General features: G+C 37.3%; 1 protein-coding gene across 1 annotated transcript; it reads left to right on the top strand.

The window, feature by feature from the left end:
* Window positions 1-225: 225 nt before the first annotated feature.
* On the top strand, window positions 226-9,372 carry LOC126622673 (uncharacterized). Its single transcript, XM_050291423.1, has 4 exons — window positions 226-446; window positions 7,955-8,072; window positions 8,548-8,767; window positions 8,831-9,372. The coding sequence occupies exons 1-4, from the start codon at window positions 226-228 to the stop codon at window positions 9,370-9,372; spliced, it is 1,101 nt and encodes a 366-aa protein (XP_050147380.1).
* The last annotated feature ends 11,935 nt before the right edge of the window (window positions 9,373-21,307 follow it).

Here is a 21,307-nt window from a genome sequence, read left to right as displayed (position 1 = left end):
GGATTTATTAGGCCAGCCAAATATGTAGAATGGTTAGCCAACATTGTACCCGTTTTAAAAGCTATAACAAAAGCAGTATGATGTTGTGTTAATTACAGAAATATTAATGGCGCTACACCAAAAGACGAGTATCCCATGCCTATGGCTGATCTATCCATAGATGCAGTAGCAAAACACAAAATCTTATCTTTTATGGATGGAAATGCCGGATACAATCAGATAAAGATGGCCCAGCAAGATATACATAAGACAGATTTTAGGTGTCCCGGGCATGTGGGGGCATATGAATACATGGTCATGCCATTCGGGCTCAAGAACGCTGGTTCAACCTACCAAAGGGCAATGAATGCCATCTTTCATGATTTGATTGGCCAGAACATCAAAGTGTACATCGATGACATTGTGGTGAAATTCAAAACAGAAGAGCAGCATCTGATAGACCTCAGGCAAGCATTGACAAGAATGAGGATCCATAAATTGAAGATGAATCCAAAGAAGTGTGCGTTTGGAGTGAGAACGGGCAATTTCTTGAGATTCCTTGTTCATCAAAGAGGTGTAGAAGTGGACAAGAACAAATCTCGGGCAATAATGGAGTCGCCTTCACTCACCACTCCAGAGGCTGCTAGGCAAAATTAATTTCTTAAGAAGATTCATTGCCAATTTAGCGGGTAAGATCCAACCGCTGACTCCTTTGCTAAGACTGAAGGATAAAGAAAATTTCGAGTGTGGACCACCATACCAAAGGGCTTTCGACAACATCAAAGCCTATTTGACTTTTCCACCAGTGTTGGTACCACCTCAAAGGGGAAAACCCTTAAAACTATATATCTCTGCTTTAGAGAAATCAATCGGGAGTTTGCTAGCTCAAAACAATGAAGGCGGGAAAGAGCAGGCGGTGTACTACCTTAGTAGAATTCTGACCGAGGTAGAAACAAGATATTCCCCAGTAGAAAGATTGTGCTTAGCTCTGTATTTTAATGCCAGTAAGCTGAGGCATTACATGTTACCTTGTCACGTGCACATCATCGCCAAGACAGATGTGATAAAGTATATGTTGTCAAAACCAATGCTAGTAGGAAGAATTGGGAAGTGGATTCTAGCATTATCAGAGTTCAACTTTCAATATGTACCCCAAAGGGCAGTCAAAGGCCAAGCAATTGCCGACTTCTTGGCGGAGCATCAAGAGTCTCAAGATGAGATAATCAATATCCCGAGAACCCTGGAAGTTATGAGTGTTTGGATCCCGCCAAGCAAAGATATTTCGGGCAAAGATGAGTGGGTCCAGCAAGAGATAAAAAGAGTGACTGGCCTCTGGATTACTCATTGGAAGCTGTATTTTGATGGTTCCTACACTCAAAAGGCTTCAGGAACGGGGATTGTAATTTTCAACCCTCAAGGGGGTTATCATTATTACTCATTTCTCGTAGATTACCAAGGGAACACCAATAATTGGGCAGAGTAAGAAGCCTTAATAATTGGTTTGGAAGTCTTGATGGATCTGGGGGCAGTGGAGGTAGAAGTCTTTGGTGATTCAGAGTTAGTAATAAACCAGCTAAATGGGGAGTTCAAGTGCAGACATATCACCATGGCAGGGTATTACTTGGCGGCCATGCAATTGCTAAGTTATTGGGATGCTGAGATATCAGTTAATCATGTTCCCAGGGGATCCAATCTAACGGCCAACGAGATGGTGCAATTAGCCTCAGACGTGCCAATACAGAAAAGAAAATATGGGGTAGATGTCGAGATTCAAAGAAGAAACCTTCATTCTATCCTGGAACGAGGATTTAGTCTGGATGTAATGTTTCTAGAAACTGAGATAGAAGATTGGAGGTCGCCCATCATTCATCATTTAAAGGATCCCTTTTCACCCACAAGCAAGAAGAATAGACTGCAAGCAACCAAGTATGTCTTATGGGAGAAGAACCTACTAAGGAAAACTCCGGACGGGTTACTATTGAAATGCTTAGGCCAAGTGGAATCCATGAGAGTGATGGCCGAAGTACATGAAGGGGTATGCGGATCACACCAGGCTGGAATAAAGATGAAGTGGTTGCTTAGAAGGTATGGGTATTTCTGGCACAACATGGAAAAAGATTGCAAGTCCTATGCTCGAGGCTGTGAAGAATGTCAAAGGCATGGACCCCTCCAACATGTGCCTTCAGTGCCTTTAAATCCAGTAGTCAAGCTTTGGCCCTTCAGATGATGGGCAATGGACTTCATCGGGCAGATCTATCCAGCTTCTAGCAAGGGGCACACTTTCATAATTGTAGCAACGGATTACTTTACCAAATGGGTAGAGGCATCGACCGTAAAATCCATAACCTCAGCTGCAGTCAAGAATTTTATTGAGACCAAGATTCTGTATAGATTTGGGGTGCCCGAAACTATAGTAACGGATCGTGGGCCATCTTTTATTTCAAAAGAAGTTGAAGTGTTTGCAAGCAAATACAAAATAAAGATGATCCAGTCTAGTCCTTACTACCCACAGTCAAATGGCCAGGCAGAATCTAGTAACAAGATTTTGGTAAACATCATCAAAAGAATGGTGACAGATAGTCTGGAAAAGTGGCATGAAAAGCTGGGGAATACTTTGTGGGCATACATAACTTCTAAAAGGGCAAGAACAGGGATAACTCCTTATGCTTTAACTTTTGGGCAAGATGCAGTGCTTCCCATGGAGATCTATGTAAGTTCTGTCAAAATTCAAAATCAGTTTGGGTTACACAGTGAAGAGTACATCGAAGCCATGTGTCAAGGGATTGAAGACTTAGATGTAGCCCGAATTGAAGCCTTAAACCAGATTCAGGAAGGAAAGAAAGCTGTTGCCCGAGCTTATAACAAAAAGGTAAAGATAAAGTCTTTCAAGGAAGGAGATTTAGTGTGGAAGATAGTCCTTCCTCTAGGAGCTCAGCTTAGGGGCTTTGGAAAATGGAGCCCGACATGGGAATGTCCTTTCATGATTAGTCGAGTATTAGACAAGGGAGGATACTACTTGGTGGACCTTGAAAGGAATTGGCAGAAACATCCCATTAATGTTAAATTCTTGAAAAAATATTGTCCTACATTATGGGATGTTATAGATTGTTATATTGAAGATGAGGTAAGGTAAAACAGGCTTCGGGATACCAAAGTGCAGTGTTTGTTCATCAATCATTCAAGAAGACAGAAAGATAAAAGGTTGCTAAAATAATGTTTATTTCATTTCGACAAATTGGTGAAATTTACAACAGATTCAGTTCCAATGTGCTATGTTCAATTCCTTCTGGATGCAACAAGGTCTCAGCTGGTTTTCCGATATCTTTATGGATAGAATCTTATCAGATGATCGGGTTATGCGGCCAAGATGAGCTTGGTAGAGGACACTCAAACAAACAAACAAATACAAGCACAAACTCTGCTCAAACCAGATTTGCCTTCAACGAAGCTGTAGTCAGCCCAAGCCTTCATCCCTTTCGGGATCAACCCTCACCAAAAGCCTTTGTAATAGCTCTGCTACCTTGTCTAAATCTTGTTATAGTATCGATTTCCTTCTGTAAACTCATCTCCATATCCCTCTTTCTAAGCTTTCAAACCCTTTGATAAATCACAAAGATAGAAAGTTGCAAGACGATCAGCCTTGCCCGACCCCCTTTGGTTTTGTCTTTTCATTCATTAGTCTAGCAATATGTTGTATACTTTCAGTTGTATCCAAGTTATTTCTAGCAAGTTGGTGATTAAAAGACTCATCAGTTCTTAAATCCAATTGAAATGTGTCTTTACAGTTTAAATCAGATCCAAGTTCTAAGCCCTCGGGAATGTAAGATTGATCATTCAAAAGTCCTTGGTCTCAAGGCATAAAAAGGAACTTTATGTGGACTTAACCCATCCACGACAGTCCTTGATAAACAAGAAGTCTGAAGTTACTTGGGGCGCAAGTAATCGACCTATTCCTTAGTTTTATTTCTGTTATATTATGATTATCATAGAACGTTTGAGTATAGAAGGAGTTCTGATGGGAAGCCTCAAGGCCTATATTGAAGGCCCTACAAAGGCACCTATTTGGATTCATTCTGCTCTTCGGGCTCGGGTAATTAGAAGTATAATGGTTATAACACTTTTGCAATCAATGACTCAAACATTATATGTTCGAGTACTAGGTTAGTTATTGATTGAGAGCCTCAAGGCCTACACTTAAGGCCTCACAAAGGCACCCGTCATAACTAACACGGCCTCTCGGGTATATATACAACTAAAACTCAACATCTGTTTTACATCTGCCATGCTAAAGATGGCAGTGGCACGCCTGAGCACCTAAAAGTTAATCTTGATTGTGAGCCTCAAGGCCTATACCTAAGGCCCCACAAAGGCACATTTCAAAGTTAACTCTGTCATTCTCTTTCAGCCTTGCCCGACAAGCCCTGCCTGACAGGTTTTGACCGACAAGCCCGCCAGTAAGCAGAAGCCCGACAGAAAGCATCAACCGGCGCCAACCTCTCGGGAAGCTGTGTGCTCGTCGGCTAAGGAACATCCCCAACAGAAATTCTAGCCATGAACAGAAACATTTCCGGTACTGTTCACTTTTAACGAAAATGATATTTTTACTCTAAAAAGTCACTCCTGGTACTATTCACTTACAACACATTTTTGTCATTTTGATTAAAATTCAAAGTTTTCAAACCCTTTTCATTAGTTTTCCTATAAAAAAAACGTTATGTACAAAAAAAATTTAGGCGTATTAATAATGTTTAGTACAATCTAAATATTGCACTTGAATTTAAAGATTTTATTTTTTATAAAATAAAATTGTAATAGTGGCAAGATTACTCGTAGGTACATATACTCTTGAATTAATGTTGACAAATGTTACTTTATTCTTACTTTGTAAGTCTTACGAATGTGAATGACAAGAATTACATAGAATCTAGTAGCTCTCTAAAATTGCTGTTATGAAAATGATAGTGTTTTCAACAGATCATTTTTTATCTTATGCACAATCTGTTGAAACGTCCCAAATCGACCGTAAGTTTAAATACCATAATCCCACTCCAACTAATACCGAGGCCTTTTGTGATAAAACTCCACATCTGACGGATTGTGCAAGTGGTAATTACCAAGTTAGGGACAATATCGGTGTTGTTGGAAGTGGGCCGTATGACCCGTCTCTTTGATATTTCTACATGGTATCAAAGCCAAGGAGCGGGCCCGTACTGTACTGCCACGTGATGGGTGGATCCCTTGGCCCCGCGTGTAGGGTGAGTCCCCTTGGCTCCACGTGGTTGCCGATGTGTTGATCTCCTACGTGTGACCCACTAATTGGGTCCCACGTGAGGGGGTGTGTTGAATCCCACATCGGCCATACAAAAAGAAAAGTAATAGTTTAAATACCATAATCCCACAAACTAATACCGAGGTCTTTTGTGATAAAACTCCACACCTTATGGATTATGCAGGTGGTAATTACCAAGTTGGAGACAATATCGGTGTTGTTGGAAGTGGGACGTATGGCCCGTCTCTTTGATATTTCTACATGGTATCAGAGCCAGGGACCGGGCTCGTACTGTACTGCCACGTGATAAGTGGGTCCCCTTGGCCCTGTGCGATGATGGTGGGTCCCTTGGCCCCGTGTGTAGGGTGAGTCCCCTTGGCTCCATGTGGTTGTCGAAGTGTGGATCTCCCATGTGTGACCTGCTAATTGGGTCCCACGTGAGGGGGCATGTTGAAATGTCCCACATCGACCGTATCAATGACAAAAGAAGAGTTTTAATACCCTAATCCCACTCCAACTAATACCGAGGCATTTTGTGATAAAACCCCACACCTAACGGATTGTGCATGAGGTAATTACCAAATTGGGGACAATATCGATGTTGTTGGAAGTGGGCCGTATGGCCCGTCTCTCTGATATTTCTACACACTCCTGTTAATTTTGACAGTTTATTTTACTATAATGTTCAATCTAACAGCCATGAAAATAAAAGTGTGTATAAGATGAGAGCCGGTATGTGAAAAACATTATCCAAGATTTTGAAATGCCGTCTGTTTCATGGGATGATAGTCCTGGATCAGGCCCGGCCTAGGCCCAGGGCCATAGAGGCAGCTGTCTAGGGCCCAAAACTAAAGGGGGCACCAACTAGGTATTAAAAAAAAAAAAAAGGTCCAGAGCCCAAATCGGGGCTGGAGGGCAAGAGCCCAAGAAAGGTGAAAAAAAGGGCCCAGGTTTAATTAATATATATATTAAATGATATTAGAAGGACCACTCGGTCCAAGGCATCACAACAAAAAAAAAAAAAAAAATACAAAACGACATTAAAGGACCACTCGGTCCCCACTAACCCTATTCCCATATCCCCACTCCCCCTTTCCCGATATCCCCCCCTTTGTTCCCCACTTCCCTCCCCCTACCGTCTGACCCTGACTCATTTTTCAGCTGCACAAGACCCTGTCCCTCCTCCTCAGCAGCGCCAAGCCCATTCACCATTCATTGGTTGCTGCAAGTGCAAGTGCCAAGAGCATTCACTCACCACCAACCCTTTTGAGTTTTGAGGTAAACTAATTTTTAAAATTTGAATTATCAATTCATAATTTAATATAAAATTTTGCAAGTGACATAGAATTATATGATAATTGATGTATAGAATTGTTGTTGTTGATTAATTGAATTATTTGATTTCATATCAAACCCAATTTTTAGGTTTAATTTTTATAATATGTTAGACTATGTGTTTGTATTTTTATAATATATAATGTGTTGGAATGATAATTTTGATAGGAATTTTTTTGTTATCATGTGTAGGTAATTTTTGCAAACAAATTATCGAAGCCATGTCTTTTAGGTTAGGAAACAACTCTCTGGTAATATGAAAAGGAAAAAAAAAAGGCAAAGGATAACAAAATTGCCGAAAGTTTAAGAGGATCTCTTCATAAATTTTTCTCTACAAAAAATGAGTCAATTGAAAATTTGAGAGAAAATAATGTTGGTGAAGAGTCACAAAATGTTCTTGGCGAGTCTCATGATCATGAAAATATTAGTGATTTAGAAGAAAATGTTGGTGATGAGTCTCAAGACCATGAAAATGGTGGTGATGTGATTTTAAATGTTGATGATGATCATAATGGTGTAGAGGAAAATATTGAATCTCCTGAACCTATTTTCCATTTAAACATTTATGATCCAAGAGTTTGGGATGATCTTAATGCAGAAATGAGAGACTTACTTGTAGAAAAGGGACCAATTCGAGAAACTAATATCATTTATCCTAAGGACAAACTCTCTAGAAAATTTTCCTCACACTACTATGATCGAAAATTACCAATGGGTGAAATTTATGATAGGAAATGGCTCGTATACTCAAAAGTGTTGGATAAAATCTTTGGCTTTTGTTGTAAATTGTTTAAAACAATTGCCTCAAAAAGTGAGTTAGCAAAAGATAGAATTAGTGATTTGAGACATCTTGGTGTGAAGCTTGATCAACATGAAAAGAGTAAAGAGCATCTCATTAATTCGAGAACTTGGGTTGAGTTGAAAAGTAGATTGACAAAAAATCAGACAATTGATAAAGAATTTCAATTGCGATTCAAGAAAGAGACAAATCATTGGAAACAAGTGATGCTTAGAATTATTGCTGTTGTGAAATGTTTTGCCATACGTAATTTAGCATTTCATGGAACTAATGAAATAACTTATGAAGACGCTAATGACAATTTCTTAGGTTTACTTGAAATGATTGCAGAGTTTGATCCAATAATGCAAAAGCATTTTCGACTCATTGAGAATAAAGATATTCATCTCCACTATTTAAGCCATAAAATCCAAAATGAGTTGATAGCTACTTTAGCTTCAAAAGTCAAAACCGCAATCATTAAAAAAGTAAAAGAAGCCAATTTTTTTTTCTATCATTCTTGATTGAACTCCTGATGCAAGTCATGTGGAATAGATGACTTTAATTTTGAGATGTGTTGACTTGTCAAGCAGGTCAATATATATAAGGGAGTATTTCATGGAGTTTTTAAGTGTGGAAGATACATCAGGTCAAGGACTTTTTAATGAGTTGCAAGATGTCCTAAAGTCTCTTGATCTTGATATTGATAATGTGAGGGGACAAGGTTATGATAATGGATCTAACATGAAAAAAAAAACACCAAGGTGTCCAGAAAAGATTGCTAGACATAAATCCCAGAGCCTTTTACATGCCATGTGGTTCTCATTGTCTTAATTTAATAGTTTGTGATATGGCAAGTTCATGTCTTAAAGCAAAATCTTTTTTTGGAGCATGTCAATGCATATATACGGTGTTTTCCAACTCTACAAAGTGTTGGCATATTTTGCTTGAACATATTGATGGTTTAACTTTGAAATCATTGTCAACTATTCGACGGGAAAGTCACATTGAAAGTGTTAAAGCAATTAAATCCCAAGTAGCCCAAGTTAGAAATGTTTTGTTTACGTTGGTGGAAATTACTGCGAATCCCCAATTGAGTAGGGATGCAGGATGTTTAGCATCAGGAGAACTTTCCAGTTTTGATTTTGTATTAAGTTTGGTTATTTGGTATGACATTTTGTTGAAGATTAACATGGTGAGTACAAAATTACAATCTGAAAACATTCGTCTTGATGTTGCTGTAAAGGCATTGGAAGCACTTGTTACATTTTTTGAAAACTACAAAGAAACTGGTTTCGCTTCTGCTATGTGTGATGCTAAAGAAATTGCACTGGATTCGGAAATTGACCTTGTTTTTCAAATTAAACGTCATAGACCTAGAAAAAGACATCATGATGAAGTTGATGGTAATTAGAGGGAACAACAGTCTGCTAAAGAATCATTTAGAACAGATTATTTTCTTGTTATAGTGGATATTGCTCTTTCTCAACTGAAAAACAAGTTTGAACAGTTAAAGACTTTTGAATCTATTTTTGGCTTCTTGTTTGATGCATTGAAGTTAATTTCATTGGATGATCAACAGTTAAAAGAAAATTGTATGAATCTTGAAGCACATTTGAAACATGGAAATACCATGGATGTATATGGAGCCGACTTATGTTCTGAATTACAGGTGTTGCATATGATGTTATCTGAAGAAGCATTTCTCTCTAATAACCCTTGGACATCCATGGAAATAGCAAACTTTGTAAAAGAAACTGACATGTGTCCTAATGTCTTGATTGCTTATCGTGTACTGTTGATTGTACCTGTGACTGTGGCATCTGCAGAAAGAACATTTTCAAAATTGAAATTATTAAAATCTTACTTGCGGACCACTATGACTCAAGATAGGCTAAATGGATTAGCAATCTTATGCATTGAAAAGAATGAGATTGAAGACTTGGAGTATGATGATATAATTAATGATTTTGCTTCAAAAAGTGCTAGAAGACAATTTCTTAAAGGTTGAAATTTCAAGGAGCTTTGCTAGGAATGGTTGTATATGATTGTATTTTTGATTGTCGGGGTTTAGGTACTATGTCCCCCCGTTGTATATTTTCTCGAGTAATATAATTTGGGCTTGAGGGCCTAGCCCCCCAATTTCGACTGGGTTCCAACCCTCGTTGAATATTTTTTTTAAACATATATTTCAGTATTAAAAAAGAGCACATTTTGAGCTTTCGCACTGGACATCCAAAAACTCAAGACCAACCCTGTCCTGGACATCCAAAAACTCAAGACCAACCCTGTCCTGGATCCAAGTTATGAAGTACCATTTATTTAACATATTAGTACCGCAAGAAACTTCATACTTCGTATGCCATGACGTAACCCTAACCAAAATCCTATGTTGTACTATATTTGTTATGTAACTTCCGTACCTATCTTTTGATTATTTAATCGATTTGTATATACCAAACGCTCATGAGTCATGAAACATGCATGATATTGATAGAGGCAGGTGGAAACATTATAGTTACGAGCTACCTGGCTTTTTTTTTTCCGATGGAAAACTAACTTCATTGAAAACCCAAAGGGATACAACGTCGGTATGGAGAAAATAGGCAGCCATAATGGCTGCTCTTCAATCCAAAAAAGAAGCTATCTAATTTTAAAGCAAATTGACCCAGTTCGTGAGCAACTCTGTTGGCCTCAGACTTTGGAAATTACACCAAAACTCTCTAAAATTAAGAGAAAGATTTAATCTCCTCAATCAGACTGCTTCAGTTGCATAGCATACCAGTCCTTATCCTCATTAATCATCTGCACCACTGCTTTGGAATCCATTTTAAGTATCACACTAGAGAATCCCAGATCTCTGGCAGATTGTAGTCCCATCACTGCTGCCATGGCTTCAGTAGCACGCACACTAAGGTGTGTTTGAAGTGGTATAGAGCAAGCTGCCCTAAACTCTCCTTTATCATTCCGAATAACTATACCAGCGCTTCGGAGCTTCCCATTTTGCATCTTGAAGTTTAGAGTGATTTTTTAAAATAAGGAAAACTAACCAAAAGTCCTCAAAAATTTTAGTTTTAATCAAAAGAACAAAATAAATGTGTAAGTGAATAGTACAAGGAGTGACTTTTCAAGATAAAAATGTCTTTAACATTAAAAGTGAATAGTACCATGAATGTTTCATTAAGATTTCCTTTAAAATATGGCACATATGATTTCAATTTTATCATAAAATTTTGAAATCGCATCAGTTTATGACTTTAATTAAGTTGTATGACCGTCAACTTCTTGTTCTTCAACAAAATGATATGGTAAGTGTCCGACCTCTTTATGAGCTAACGTGATATATAAAACATTCATCATGGAGTTTCTGCTTCTTCTAAACCAATGGTTTGGGATCCAACCATTCAGTGTGGTCCAAATTGTATACGTTAGCCTAACAACGTCTTATATATGGCATGTCACTAATTTAATGGAATATTAGATGTTCAAATAGACAAAATAGATAAACTGATACAGTTTTAAAACCTAGAAGTATAATGCAAAAAATTTGAAACCTCATAACTAATTTTGATAACAACTTCAAACCTAAGAGTGGATAATGTAGTTGGCCTTGGGTATATAATTGAATCTTTGCTTATCATATATGCGCATCTCTTAACACCCATCCATACCAAAATAGTAATAACTATCATTAGTAACAATAATATATAACGACGTGTTATGTGCATATGGTCTTTGAATAATGAGAAACCTTTTCTGAATTCAAGGGGTACACCATGTCACCAACTGGTTTCAGAACAAAGGAAATGAAAATGGAGGCCAAGATTCACTCTGCAACTTGCATGATTCTGCAGGTATCCATCCTTTTATTTTCTATTTTTCCTGTGACTTTGCTCATTTACGGCATATTTTATGGAAGAAGCCCCTTGGCGTAGACAACGGGACGACGATGAGGAAATAGTCAAACTCCCATAGCAATCAAACCATCATATTCCAGTGGATTTTGTATAAATTTTAGGGCAAAACGTTGTTATGTGATTCACCAACATCAACATGTCAAGAAATATATGAACGGACAAACTTCTAACAGAAGCAGTACGAAAACATATTGATGTCACGACACTTTCATACCTCATCTTTTAAAATTGACAATGTCATACATCATCTTACGAATTTGTGCCAATGTTATACCTTCCGTTAGGTTGGCGTGAATTTCTCAGTTAAATGCTACGTGGCTTGATCCGGGGCCCATTTTCTATTAAAAAATTAATAAAATATTATTAAAAACAAAAAAAAAATTAATATTTTTTAAATATTAAAATAATAAAGAAAAGTAATTAAAAAAAAAAAAAAACCCTCAAGTCAGTTCGTCCTTCCCACCCCTCTCTCTCCCCCCATCTTCCTGCAACCCAGTTCTCCCAACCCAACCCTCCCCCCTGCCCCCCCCAACAACAAACCCAAAAAGAAGAAGGATGAGAAAAAAAAAAACATCAAACCAAACCCAGTTCGTCCCCCCTCCCCCCACCACAAACCCAACCCTTTGCAACCCAGAAAAAAGGAGGAGGAAGAAGAAAAAAAAAACAAAAACCCAACACAACCAAGTCCCCCCCCCCCCGAAACAAACCCAGAAAGAAGGAGGAAGAAGAAGAAGAGAGAGAAGAAAAAAAAAAAACCCAATTCATCCGAAACCCCCCCCTGGCGCACCCACCCTTTTCCCTCCACACCCATTCCCCCCATTTTCTTCGCGCCCAGGTTCTCAACCTTTGGAATCGGCCTGGCGAAGGTTTCCCGATTCCACCTCAACGGGATCTGGGTTTTTTTTTTTTTTTTTTTTGGTTGCAGGCAGTGGGTGCGAGGTTGGGTGCGAAGGTGGGGAGGTTGGGTGTGGAGAGTGGGTGCGGGGAGAAGAGGGGGGTGGGGAGGGGGGAAGACAAATTGGTTTTTTTTTTTTTTCTCTCTTCTTTTTTCTAGGTTGGAGTTGCAGAAGGGGGAAGAAGATGATGATGGGGAGAAAAGAGAGAAGGGGGGAGGGGAAGAATTGACTGAGTGTTGGTTTTTTTTTAGTTTTTAATAATATTTTTATAATTTTTTAATAGAAAATGGGCTCCGGATCAAGCCACGTCAGCATTTAACTGATAAATTCACACCAACCTAACGGAAGGTATAACATTGGCACAAATTTGTAAGATAAGGTATGACATTGTCAATTTTAAAAGATGAAGTATGAAAGTATCGTGACATTAATAATTGAAGTATTTTTTATACTTTACCCTATATTATATTTACTTCTACTAACTCAAAATTCGACTGCGAACATGCTCGAATTATATAGAACAAAACAAGCATGACTCGCATGACAAAAAAGTAGAAAATAAAAAAAATATTAAAAAAATTGAAAAAGTTGACCTTTTTTAACATGGGATATGTCCCTTGACACATCCAATGAGTCACAAACATACATTTTTACTTGAAGGCGAACAAAAAAGCACCAAAGTTAATGTGGGTAAGTAAGAATGCACCCGTTTTGATATAGGTATTTCGTTTTTGTTTTTTTAATTTCATTGATTAAACATTTGTTCATTTTAAGAATTTGATTTTTTCTACAATTTTATTAAAGGTACATTTGATCACCTATAATATGGGTACAATTGATTTTATTGTTCATTTAAATTTATGATACATTTTGTTTCTTAGTATGTTTAGAATCTAAACAAATCAAAAGTCTGTACATTTATTTCAAATGTAGCATAAGTTTTAAATACATTTTTATATCACATACGTAAAATTATAACAAATTAATGAAGTTTTCTTATGAAAGTTTTGTTTTTTTGTTTTTTTTTTAATGAAGGAAGATACTACTTAAATATAAATGTAGCAGCCCGTTCCAAATTTTACGTTTTTATTAACTTTAAAAGCGCTAATTCACGAAAATGCCCTAGAGGCAAGGAATTTGACTTTCGTTGACCATCGGTTAGAGAAATATATGATTTATTCTTTTAGCATATTCTTGTAGTACTCGTCGCTACGGACGTGTGGATGCAAACGGGATGTTATTTAGAGCTATAGCGAGGGAGATATGTTTGAAGTTTGGGGCATATTAATAATTTGGTTATTATTAGAAAACTCTAAAAAAAAATTTAATGAAATCTGGTGTGCCACGTGGGTGGCCCAGATTTAAAGACAAGGATATGGATGGTTGTGAGGGAAAGGCAAGAAGAGAGATAAGATATAAGTGGAGCAATGAGGAGAAGAGAGAGAAGGGTGGACCAATGAGGGAGGAGATAAAGGAGAGAAAGGAGAAAAGAAGAAGAGGAGGGAACCGGCAGGGTTCAGCATGACCCGTGACCCGACCCAATTCCATCTCCCAATTCCGACCACCATAGACGGTGAGGTTGGTGTCAAAATGATCCTTAGCTCGAGGCCATTCGATAATTCTTCCTATTTCACCCCAAAAATCAAGGGATTTGGCATTGATTTCACAAACCCGCACGGTGGGGTGCAGCGGTTTTGGGTTCGAACCACAGAATTTCGAAGTTAACCACATCCATCACCACCACCCATAACATCATCATGAGGCCTAGAATAAAACCCAAACAAGTTTAGGGGCGGCGGAGTTGTTTTGGAGTTGGATCGAACACACCCAAATTCAATGGTTTCGTACAGCTTTAGTAGAATTGAAGCTTTTCCAAGTCAAATTGGCCTTAGTCACAGGTATAGATCAATTCTTCTCGTCGATTAGATAAATTTTTATGTTTGGATGATGTGATTTGGTTGAAAAATAAGAAAGTTATAACTATTTAAAGTTTGCCCAGTTTCCGGAGACCTCTGCCACTTTCAAGCCATTTTATGGCCAAACCACGGCGAGTTAGCCTTCTAGAAAGTATCAATCTCTTTCTCTCGTCGAAAAATAAGATTTTCATTTTTGAATCACTTGATTTCGTGGAGTATTGACAAAGTTATGGACGTTGAAAGGTTGCCTAGAAATTCCGGCGAGTTACCAGTTTTCCCATGGACAACCGTTTTCAGACCATTTTCCAGACACCTCCGGCCACCATTTGGACTCCAAGTTGGTATAATTTGTTCTACATTTATCTAGCTTCGATTTGGTATATTATGGGTTGAATTTGGTTGAGAAACAAGTGAGATATGGAGTTCTAAAGATTGCCTGGAAATCTACGAAATCTGCAGAATCCGGCAAAGTTCCATTAAGGTCCACCACTTGATTAGAATAGTAATCAATAATCCAACCGTTGGATCGTCACCAAACTTTGTTACATTGTAGTACGTAATATTTGAAGAATGTAGGAATTTACGGATTGGAAATCCGATATACCGATCTTCCCGAATTGATTTTGTAAGTCCATAAAATAGAATGTTACCCGCCACTTCGTTTTGGAAATTGGCTGAGATCCAACCGTTGGATCGTAATGAAATTTTAATATGTTATTCTAGAAGCATAGTGTGGATCTTTGGAACTTACAGATTGGAAATCTGATATGCAGATCTTTCGGATCAAGTTATACAGGGTTGTAGACCCTACCGTCGATTTATGATCGACGGTTGACTGATGGCCAATGAGTCTCAAACTATTTTAGAATGTCCTTGAGGATGGATTTTATGTGAATTACATATTGTATTGATAAGAGTTTTGAGATGTGATTCAATAATTATTCTAGGCGCCAATCATTCGGGACGGCTTGATACGCGTGCTAGAGAATCATAGCGTGGACTCCAGGTGAGTGGGTCTTTTCCTTTTATTATAGGCATATAATTGATAGTTCCACAAACGCTTCTAAAGTGATTTATGCATGTTACCTACAATTAATTATTATGAACTACGAATGGCTTGATCCCTGTTTAGGGTACGTAGGCAGCCATACAATAAGTGAGATTAAATAATCGAGACAAAAGCTTTATTTGGGAAAATGAGCAATGTGAAGGAATCTGGTGAAAAACGTGAGATTTAACCCTATGTTTTGGGTGAATAAATGTTGGTTATAAATCAATGTGCGATGAAATGAGAAATTGTGGTTTTATGTTTTATAAATGCCATGCCATAATTAGTTTACATTTTAGTATGTGATTTAGTACAACCTTGCACAGTGTTGCACACCAATGCAGAGGCTAAGGTAAGTTCAAGTGAGTATATAATGTTGGTATGATTGATGAGATATGTGAAGAGATATTAATAAGTCGTACAGGTCACTATAGGTGACTCCGACTTATATGCTAACCATGATTGATGAGATATGTGATGAGATATGAATAAGTCGTACAGGTCACTACATATGACTCCGACTTATATGTTAGCCATGATTGATTAGATATATGATGAGATATGAATAAGTCGTACATGTCACTATAGGTGAATCCGACTTATATGCTAGCCATGATTGATGAGATATGAATAAGTCGTACAGGTCACTACAGGTGACTCCGACTTATATGCTAGCCATGATTGATGAGATATGTGATGAGATATGAATAAGTCGTACAGGTCACTATAGGTGACTCCGACTTATATGATAGCCGTGATTGATGAGATATGTGATGAGATATGAATGAGTAGTATAGTTCACTATAGGTGACTCCGGCTTGCATGCTAATATAGTTTAAGCACATGATTATTTATATTGCTAATGAGTTGCTAAGTAGTATTATACTTCGGGGTTTACCGTTAGTATATTTTTGACTTCATACTTCTACGTAGTATGATTTGCTGGAAACTATACAGGTTTTACGATAAGGGGTTACTACCTTTGATAATGGAAATGACTTTGAAAATCTTTGTTTTGACCACTCACACTTTCTATCCTTGCACCCCTCCAGGTTCTAGTAGCAAGGTTCCATATCGACGAGGACTTGTGGCACTCCCAGTTCTGGTGGCTCCTTATGATGGTATAATTATTATCTTTGCTCACTGTACTTGTCTTATGCTCTGTATCACGAGTGAAATGAGTTCAGACCCGCTCACCGTGCACTTGTGTACTTAGATACTTTTAGAATTCATTTATTCACATTTTATACATTATCACACTTTATGGCTTCGTCACCTTCTAGGTGTCTGCCAGCACGGCTCGATTCGGGGTCCTAGTGGACATTCCGGGTCGGGGTGTGTCAATAAACAATGGAAATAAAAAGTTACTTTTTTTTAGGAATAATGAGGAATTAGTTAAATTAATATTTTTAATAAATTCACAATTAAAAATAAAAAATTGTAAGAAATTAGTTGTTAGCTAGCTTAAGTGGATTGGATACCAAATTAGGCTGCACATTTTGTGGCTTAGCTGACCTCCCTCTTCACAATTAAAATATATCGTTGATCAAAGCATGTTAATAAAATTTTGTAAAGCAACAAATGTTTAATCTAAACAAGTAAAAAAAAACAAAAAATTTGTTAGGGATTCTAATTACTCCTTAAATTATTGATGTAAATAAGAACACTTGGACAATTGGACTTCTCCTCCGAGTTATCCTTGCACTAATGATAATGAAATGACAATATGATTCTCCTCCTACTTTCTCTATGGTGTCTCTCTATTTTATACCTTACTTTTCCCAATTTTTTTTTTTTTTTGAAAATGATATTAACTAGACTAAGGTGGGGGAATGGGTTAAGCCTCACAATGGGCTAACAATCATGTGGTTCAAATTTGCTTTTGGCGAGAATCGAACTTAAGACTTTTCACTTACAAGTGAAGAAGAATACCGCTGGACCGTAATACTAAGTAGCCACACACCACTTTTAGCTTCTCACATCTCTCATTATTTTTAGCCCTCGGATTAGATAAATGAAATGAAAATAACGGACAAGATTTAATAGAGATGATTGAGAAACTAAAAAGGGTCACTACTACAAAAACACTTTGCGCGATGAAACACACATCATCGCGCAAAGTCACTTTGCACAACAAAATTCTAAACTTCGTTGTGCAAAGTCTTGCGCGACGAAAGTTTGCTTGACGAAACACACATCGTCGCGCAAAGTGACGAAACTTTGCACGACGAAACCCATATCGTTGTGCAAAGTCACTTTGTGCGACGAAACATTAAACTTCATCCCGCAAAGTCTTTAAAAAAATTAATAAAATATAAAAATTAATATTTTTTAAATCTTTGTACGACGTAATCCAAATATTTCATCGCCTAAACCAATTTATTTTCATTTTTATTTAATTTTATATTATAAATGTTAAAATATAATTATTTTTATAAGTTATTATTATGAAGTTTTGGTTTGGCCCCAGAAAATTGCACAATGAACCAACCGCGTCGTGCAAATGTTGGGAAAAAAAAGAAGGTAAAAGCCTTGATTTGGCGCCAGAAAATTGCGCAACAGACCAATCGCGTCACACAAATCGCCTTTGCACAACGTTTTGGTTCACCGTTGCTTAAAGACTATTTGAATGGTATATATATATTTATTAAGTAGTGAGGATAGCAATAGTTATTATTGGAGTTCAGATGAGGATTAATATAAACTTGCAAAATTGAATGGTATATATATTTATTAAGTAGCTTTAAATTTATTTATTTTGCACGTATAACACTTAAGAAATTGAACAGTTTATATATTTATTAAGTAGCTTTAAATTTATTATTGTAGTTCGGATTGGGTTTTTATTAGAAAAAAATATTATTGTAGTTTGGATCGGGTTTTTGATAGAAAAATATATTTTCAACGGTTTTCATTGTATTCATATAGGGTCAAGGAATGTACCTGTAAAAAAATCATCAAAATCAAAGTTAAAATAATCGTTGAATTGTGACTTTTCATTTATAGCCGTCGAAAAGTTTTGTCCCATTACTTGATCTCTGAATGTTTATTTTTTGTGATTTTTAGCATATGCGATCTCGAAGTATATACAAACAAGTTTGACGGTTTGATCATTGAAACTAGTTTCGTAGAATGCGTATCCCATCAAAACAATATATTCACTAACACATAGAGTTTCCTTATACTTTCATTAAGTATAACATAATATTTTGTGGTATCCACATCCACTAGTGTAAATATTTTAAATTGAAGATCGAATTCAGTCATTGTATTCATATAGGGTCAAGGAGTGTAGCTGTAAAAAAAATCATCAAAATCGGAGTTAAAATAACCGTTGATATTTTTGTTTATAACCGTCGAAAAGTATTGTCCCATTACTTGATATTTGAATGTTTGTTTTTTTTTTTGCAATTTTTGACGTATGCGATCTCGAAGTATATACAAATAAGTTTGACGGGTGGATCATTGAAACTAGTTTTGTAGAATGTGTATCCCATCAAAACAATAAATTCACTAACACTTAGAGTTTATTTATACTTTCATTAAGTATAACATAACATTTTGTGGTATCCACAAGTGTAAATATTTTAAATTGAAGATTGAATTTATTCATTGTATTCATATAGGGTCAAGGAGTGTAGTTGTGACAAATCATCAAAATCGGAGTTAAAATAACCGTTAAATCGTAATTTGTCATTTATAACCGTCGAAAAGTTTTTTCCCGTTACTTGATCTCTGAATGTTTGTTTTTTGAGATTTTGGGCATATGCGATCTCAAAGTATATACACACAATTTTGACGGTTGGATCGTTGAAATTAGTTTCGTAGAATGCGTATCTCATCAAAACTATAGATTCACTAACGCTGAAAGTTTATTTATACTTTCATTAAGTATATAGTATAAATATTTTAAAAGGAAAACTAATGAAAAGGGCTTGAAAACTTTGAGTTTTAATGATAAGGACAAAATAAAGGGTAAAGTGAATAGTACCAGGATTGACTTTTTAGTGTAAAAATGTGGTTTTTCGTTAAAGTGAACAGTACCGGGTGCTTTTCGTTAAAGTTCCCTATTTTAAATTGAAGATTGAATTCATTCATCGTATTCATATAGGGTTAAGGACTGAAGCTGTAAAAAATCATCAAAATTGGAGTTAAATTAATCGTTAAATCGTGATTTTTTGTTTATAACCATCAAAAAATTTTGTTCTGTTACTTGATCTCTGAATGTTTGTTTTTTGTGATTTTTGGCGTATACGATCTCGAAGTATATACAAACAAGTTTGACGGTTGGATCATTGAATGATATACATATATATATTAAGTAGCTTTAAATTTATTTATTTTGTACGATTAACACTTAAGAAATTAAATGATATATTTTTCTAACAAAAATTGGATCCAAACTACAATAATAAATATACATTATGAGTCGTTGCGTAAAAACCAATGGCACGACGTCATAATGTATACATGTGTCGCTGTTGACCCTAAAAACTATCAAGCCTACGTGGCGCGCAGGCTGAGTAACTAATGAGCTAACTACGTAATTCGGTTGATGCAGGGTGTGCCAACTCGTCAGCCGAGCTCGGCCGAGGAGTAAAATATACTAATGTCGCGTTGGGTGCGTTGTTGACTTCTCAATCTTGCCATTGCGGCCAAGGAAGGAACACTCTCGGCCTTCGGGTTCTAGAGCCTCAAGACAAGGTTGCTAGTTTTACGAAGTTCACAAATCGTCAGCGTCATATTCGATCACGATGATTATATTCATAAGAGTATAAGCACGCCGAATCAACACCAGATTATATGGACACAAGTATTTAAAGCAAATGTACGTTTTAATCGTAAATGTGGTTCGACCGTCAGAATGCCGAACTCTAAATCCAACTTGTGAGTATCCAATCATAAAATAACTCGGCGTTCAACGCATTGAGTCTGGTGATTCGTAACACCTCACTTCGCCAAGAAGGTTTGTGAGATGACCTTTGACAATAAGGATTCGAAAACCCTTCTCGATCGAGACTTAGATAGATAACCAGTCGGCCTTAACGCAATGTTGTTTATCCAAACTGAAGGTGCTTCGCGGTGGGCTGATTCTACGGCAACAATGCTGTTTATCCAAACTGAAGATGTGTCGGTGAAAAAGAAAATAAAAACCTCAAAGTTGTTGAGAGGTTTCACGTAGAGCGAGAGTTTGCGCAGGGCAGTTTGTGTGTTGAATTGGAGAGGGTTTGAATGATGCTTTCCTCCCCTTATTTATAATAGCAAACATGTTTCTGATTGAATCAAAACTATACTTACCCCGATTCAATCTTATCTCGGCCAGTCCTACTCCTATTAAGACTTTGAACTCGACCCCTTATCAGGCCGCATTCATTCTCAAGTTTCAGCATCCTCATCCTGCCGAGACTCCTTATTGTATCAGGATTCAACTACCCCATCCTGATAGGACACGGCCTGCCCTGAACAAAGTTTCCGAGTCGAGAACAATTCTAAACTCGGCCTAAACCAGTATTTTGGGCCCAAACATTGCCCCCTCGCTTCTAAGGTCGTTAACCTACATTCCTTGGTTCGAGCCTCGGCCTTGAAGAAGCGAAACCAACCTAAAACAAACATTGAACCCTCTCAATAAATACCACCATGCGTATTTATGAGACATGATCTCACGATCTTGATTCTCTTAACCGTCATGCCACGTGTCGGTCCCTTAGTTAACCTAGCAGCCCTTAATCATGACCCTCGAAAACGTATGGCAGCTGAAACGTCTCTTTTACATTAAATTCGCAGTAACATGCAATTGTGCATCCTCAAACCACGAAAACCTCGGTCTTTTCGCCTGGATTCTCTGAATATCCACAATGATTAGCAATTTTCCCACTCGATTCTACCCCCAATTTTGAAAATTAAACATTTAACCTTCTTTCCAAAATGCCTATAAATACTTGAATCCTTTCCACTCGTACTTTATGCTTTCCAAAGCCCTTGAAACCTTTTTGACATTTTGCTTTCAAAATCTCAAAAAACCCCCAAGCTTTTAACCCAGAAATCCTCTAGCCTTCATCAATCGCCCCTTCTTTTCCCAACTTTCCGACGAATGCATCAAGTGCAAGGACTTCATCGACCGAAGCGTCATCAAGACTCTGCGCTTCGAGAGTGATTTAAGCCTCACCCA

This window comes from Malus sylvestris, chromosome 5 (assembly GCF_916048215.2).
Source record: "Malus sylvestris chromosome 5, drMalSylv7.2, whole genome shotgun sequence".
Classification (NCBI taxonomy): Eukaryota; Viridiplantae; Streptophyta; class Magnoliopsida; order Rosales; family Rosaceae; genus Malus; species Malus sylvestris.
Note: the sequence above shows the minus strand (reverse complement) of the source record. Positions and strands in the feature narration are given on the sequence as shown.

Coding starts and splice junctions, on each gene's coding strand:
- LOC126622673 (XM_050291423.1), top strand. CDS start 226: ATGGCCCAGCAAGATATACATAAGACAGATTTTAGGTGTCCCGGGCAT. Junction 447..7,954: donor CAGCATCTGATAGACCTCAG/GCAAGCATTGAC, acceptor CTTGTCAAGCAG/GTCAATATATATAAGGGAGT. Junction 8,768..8,830: donor ACATCATGATGAAGTTGATG/GTAATTAGAGGG, acceptor TTCTTGTTATAG/TGGATATTGCTCTTTCTCAA.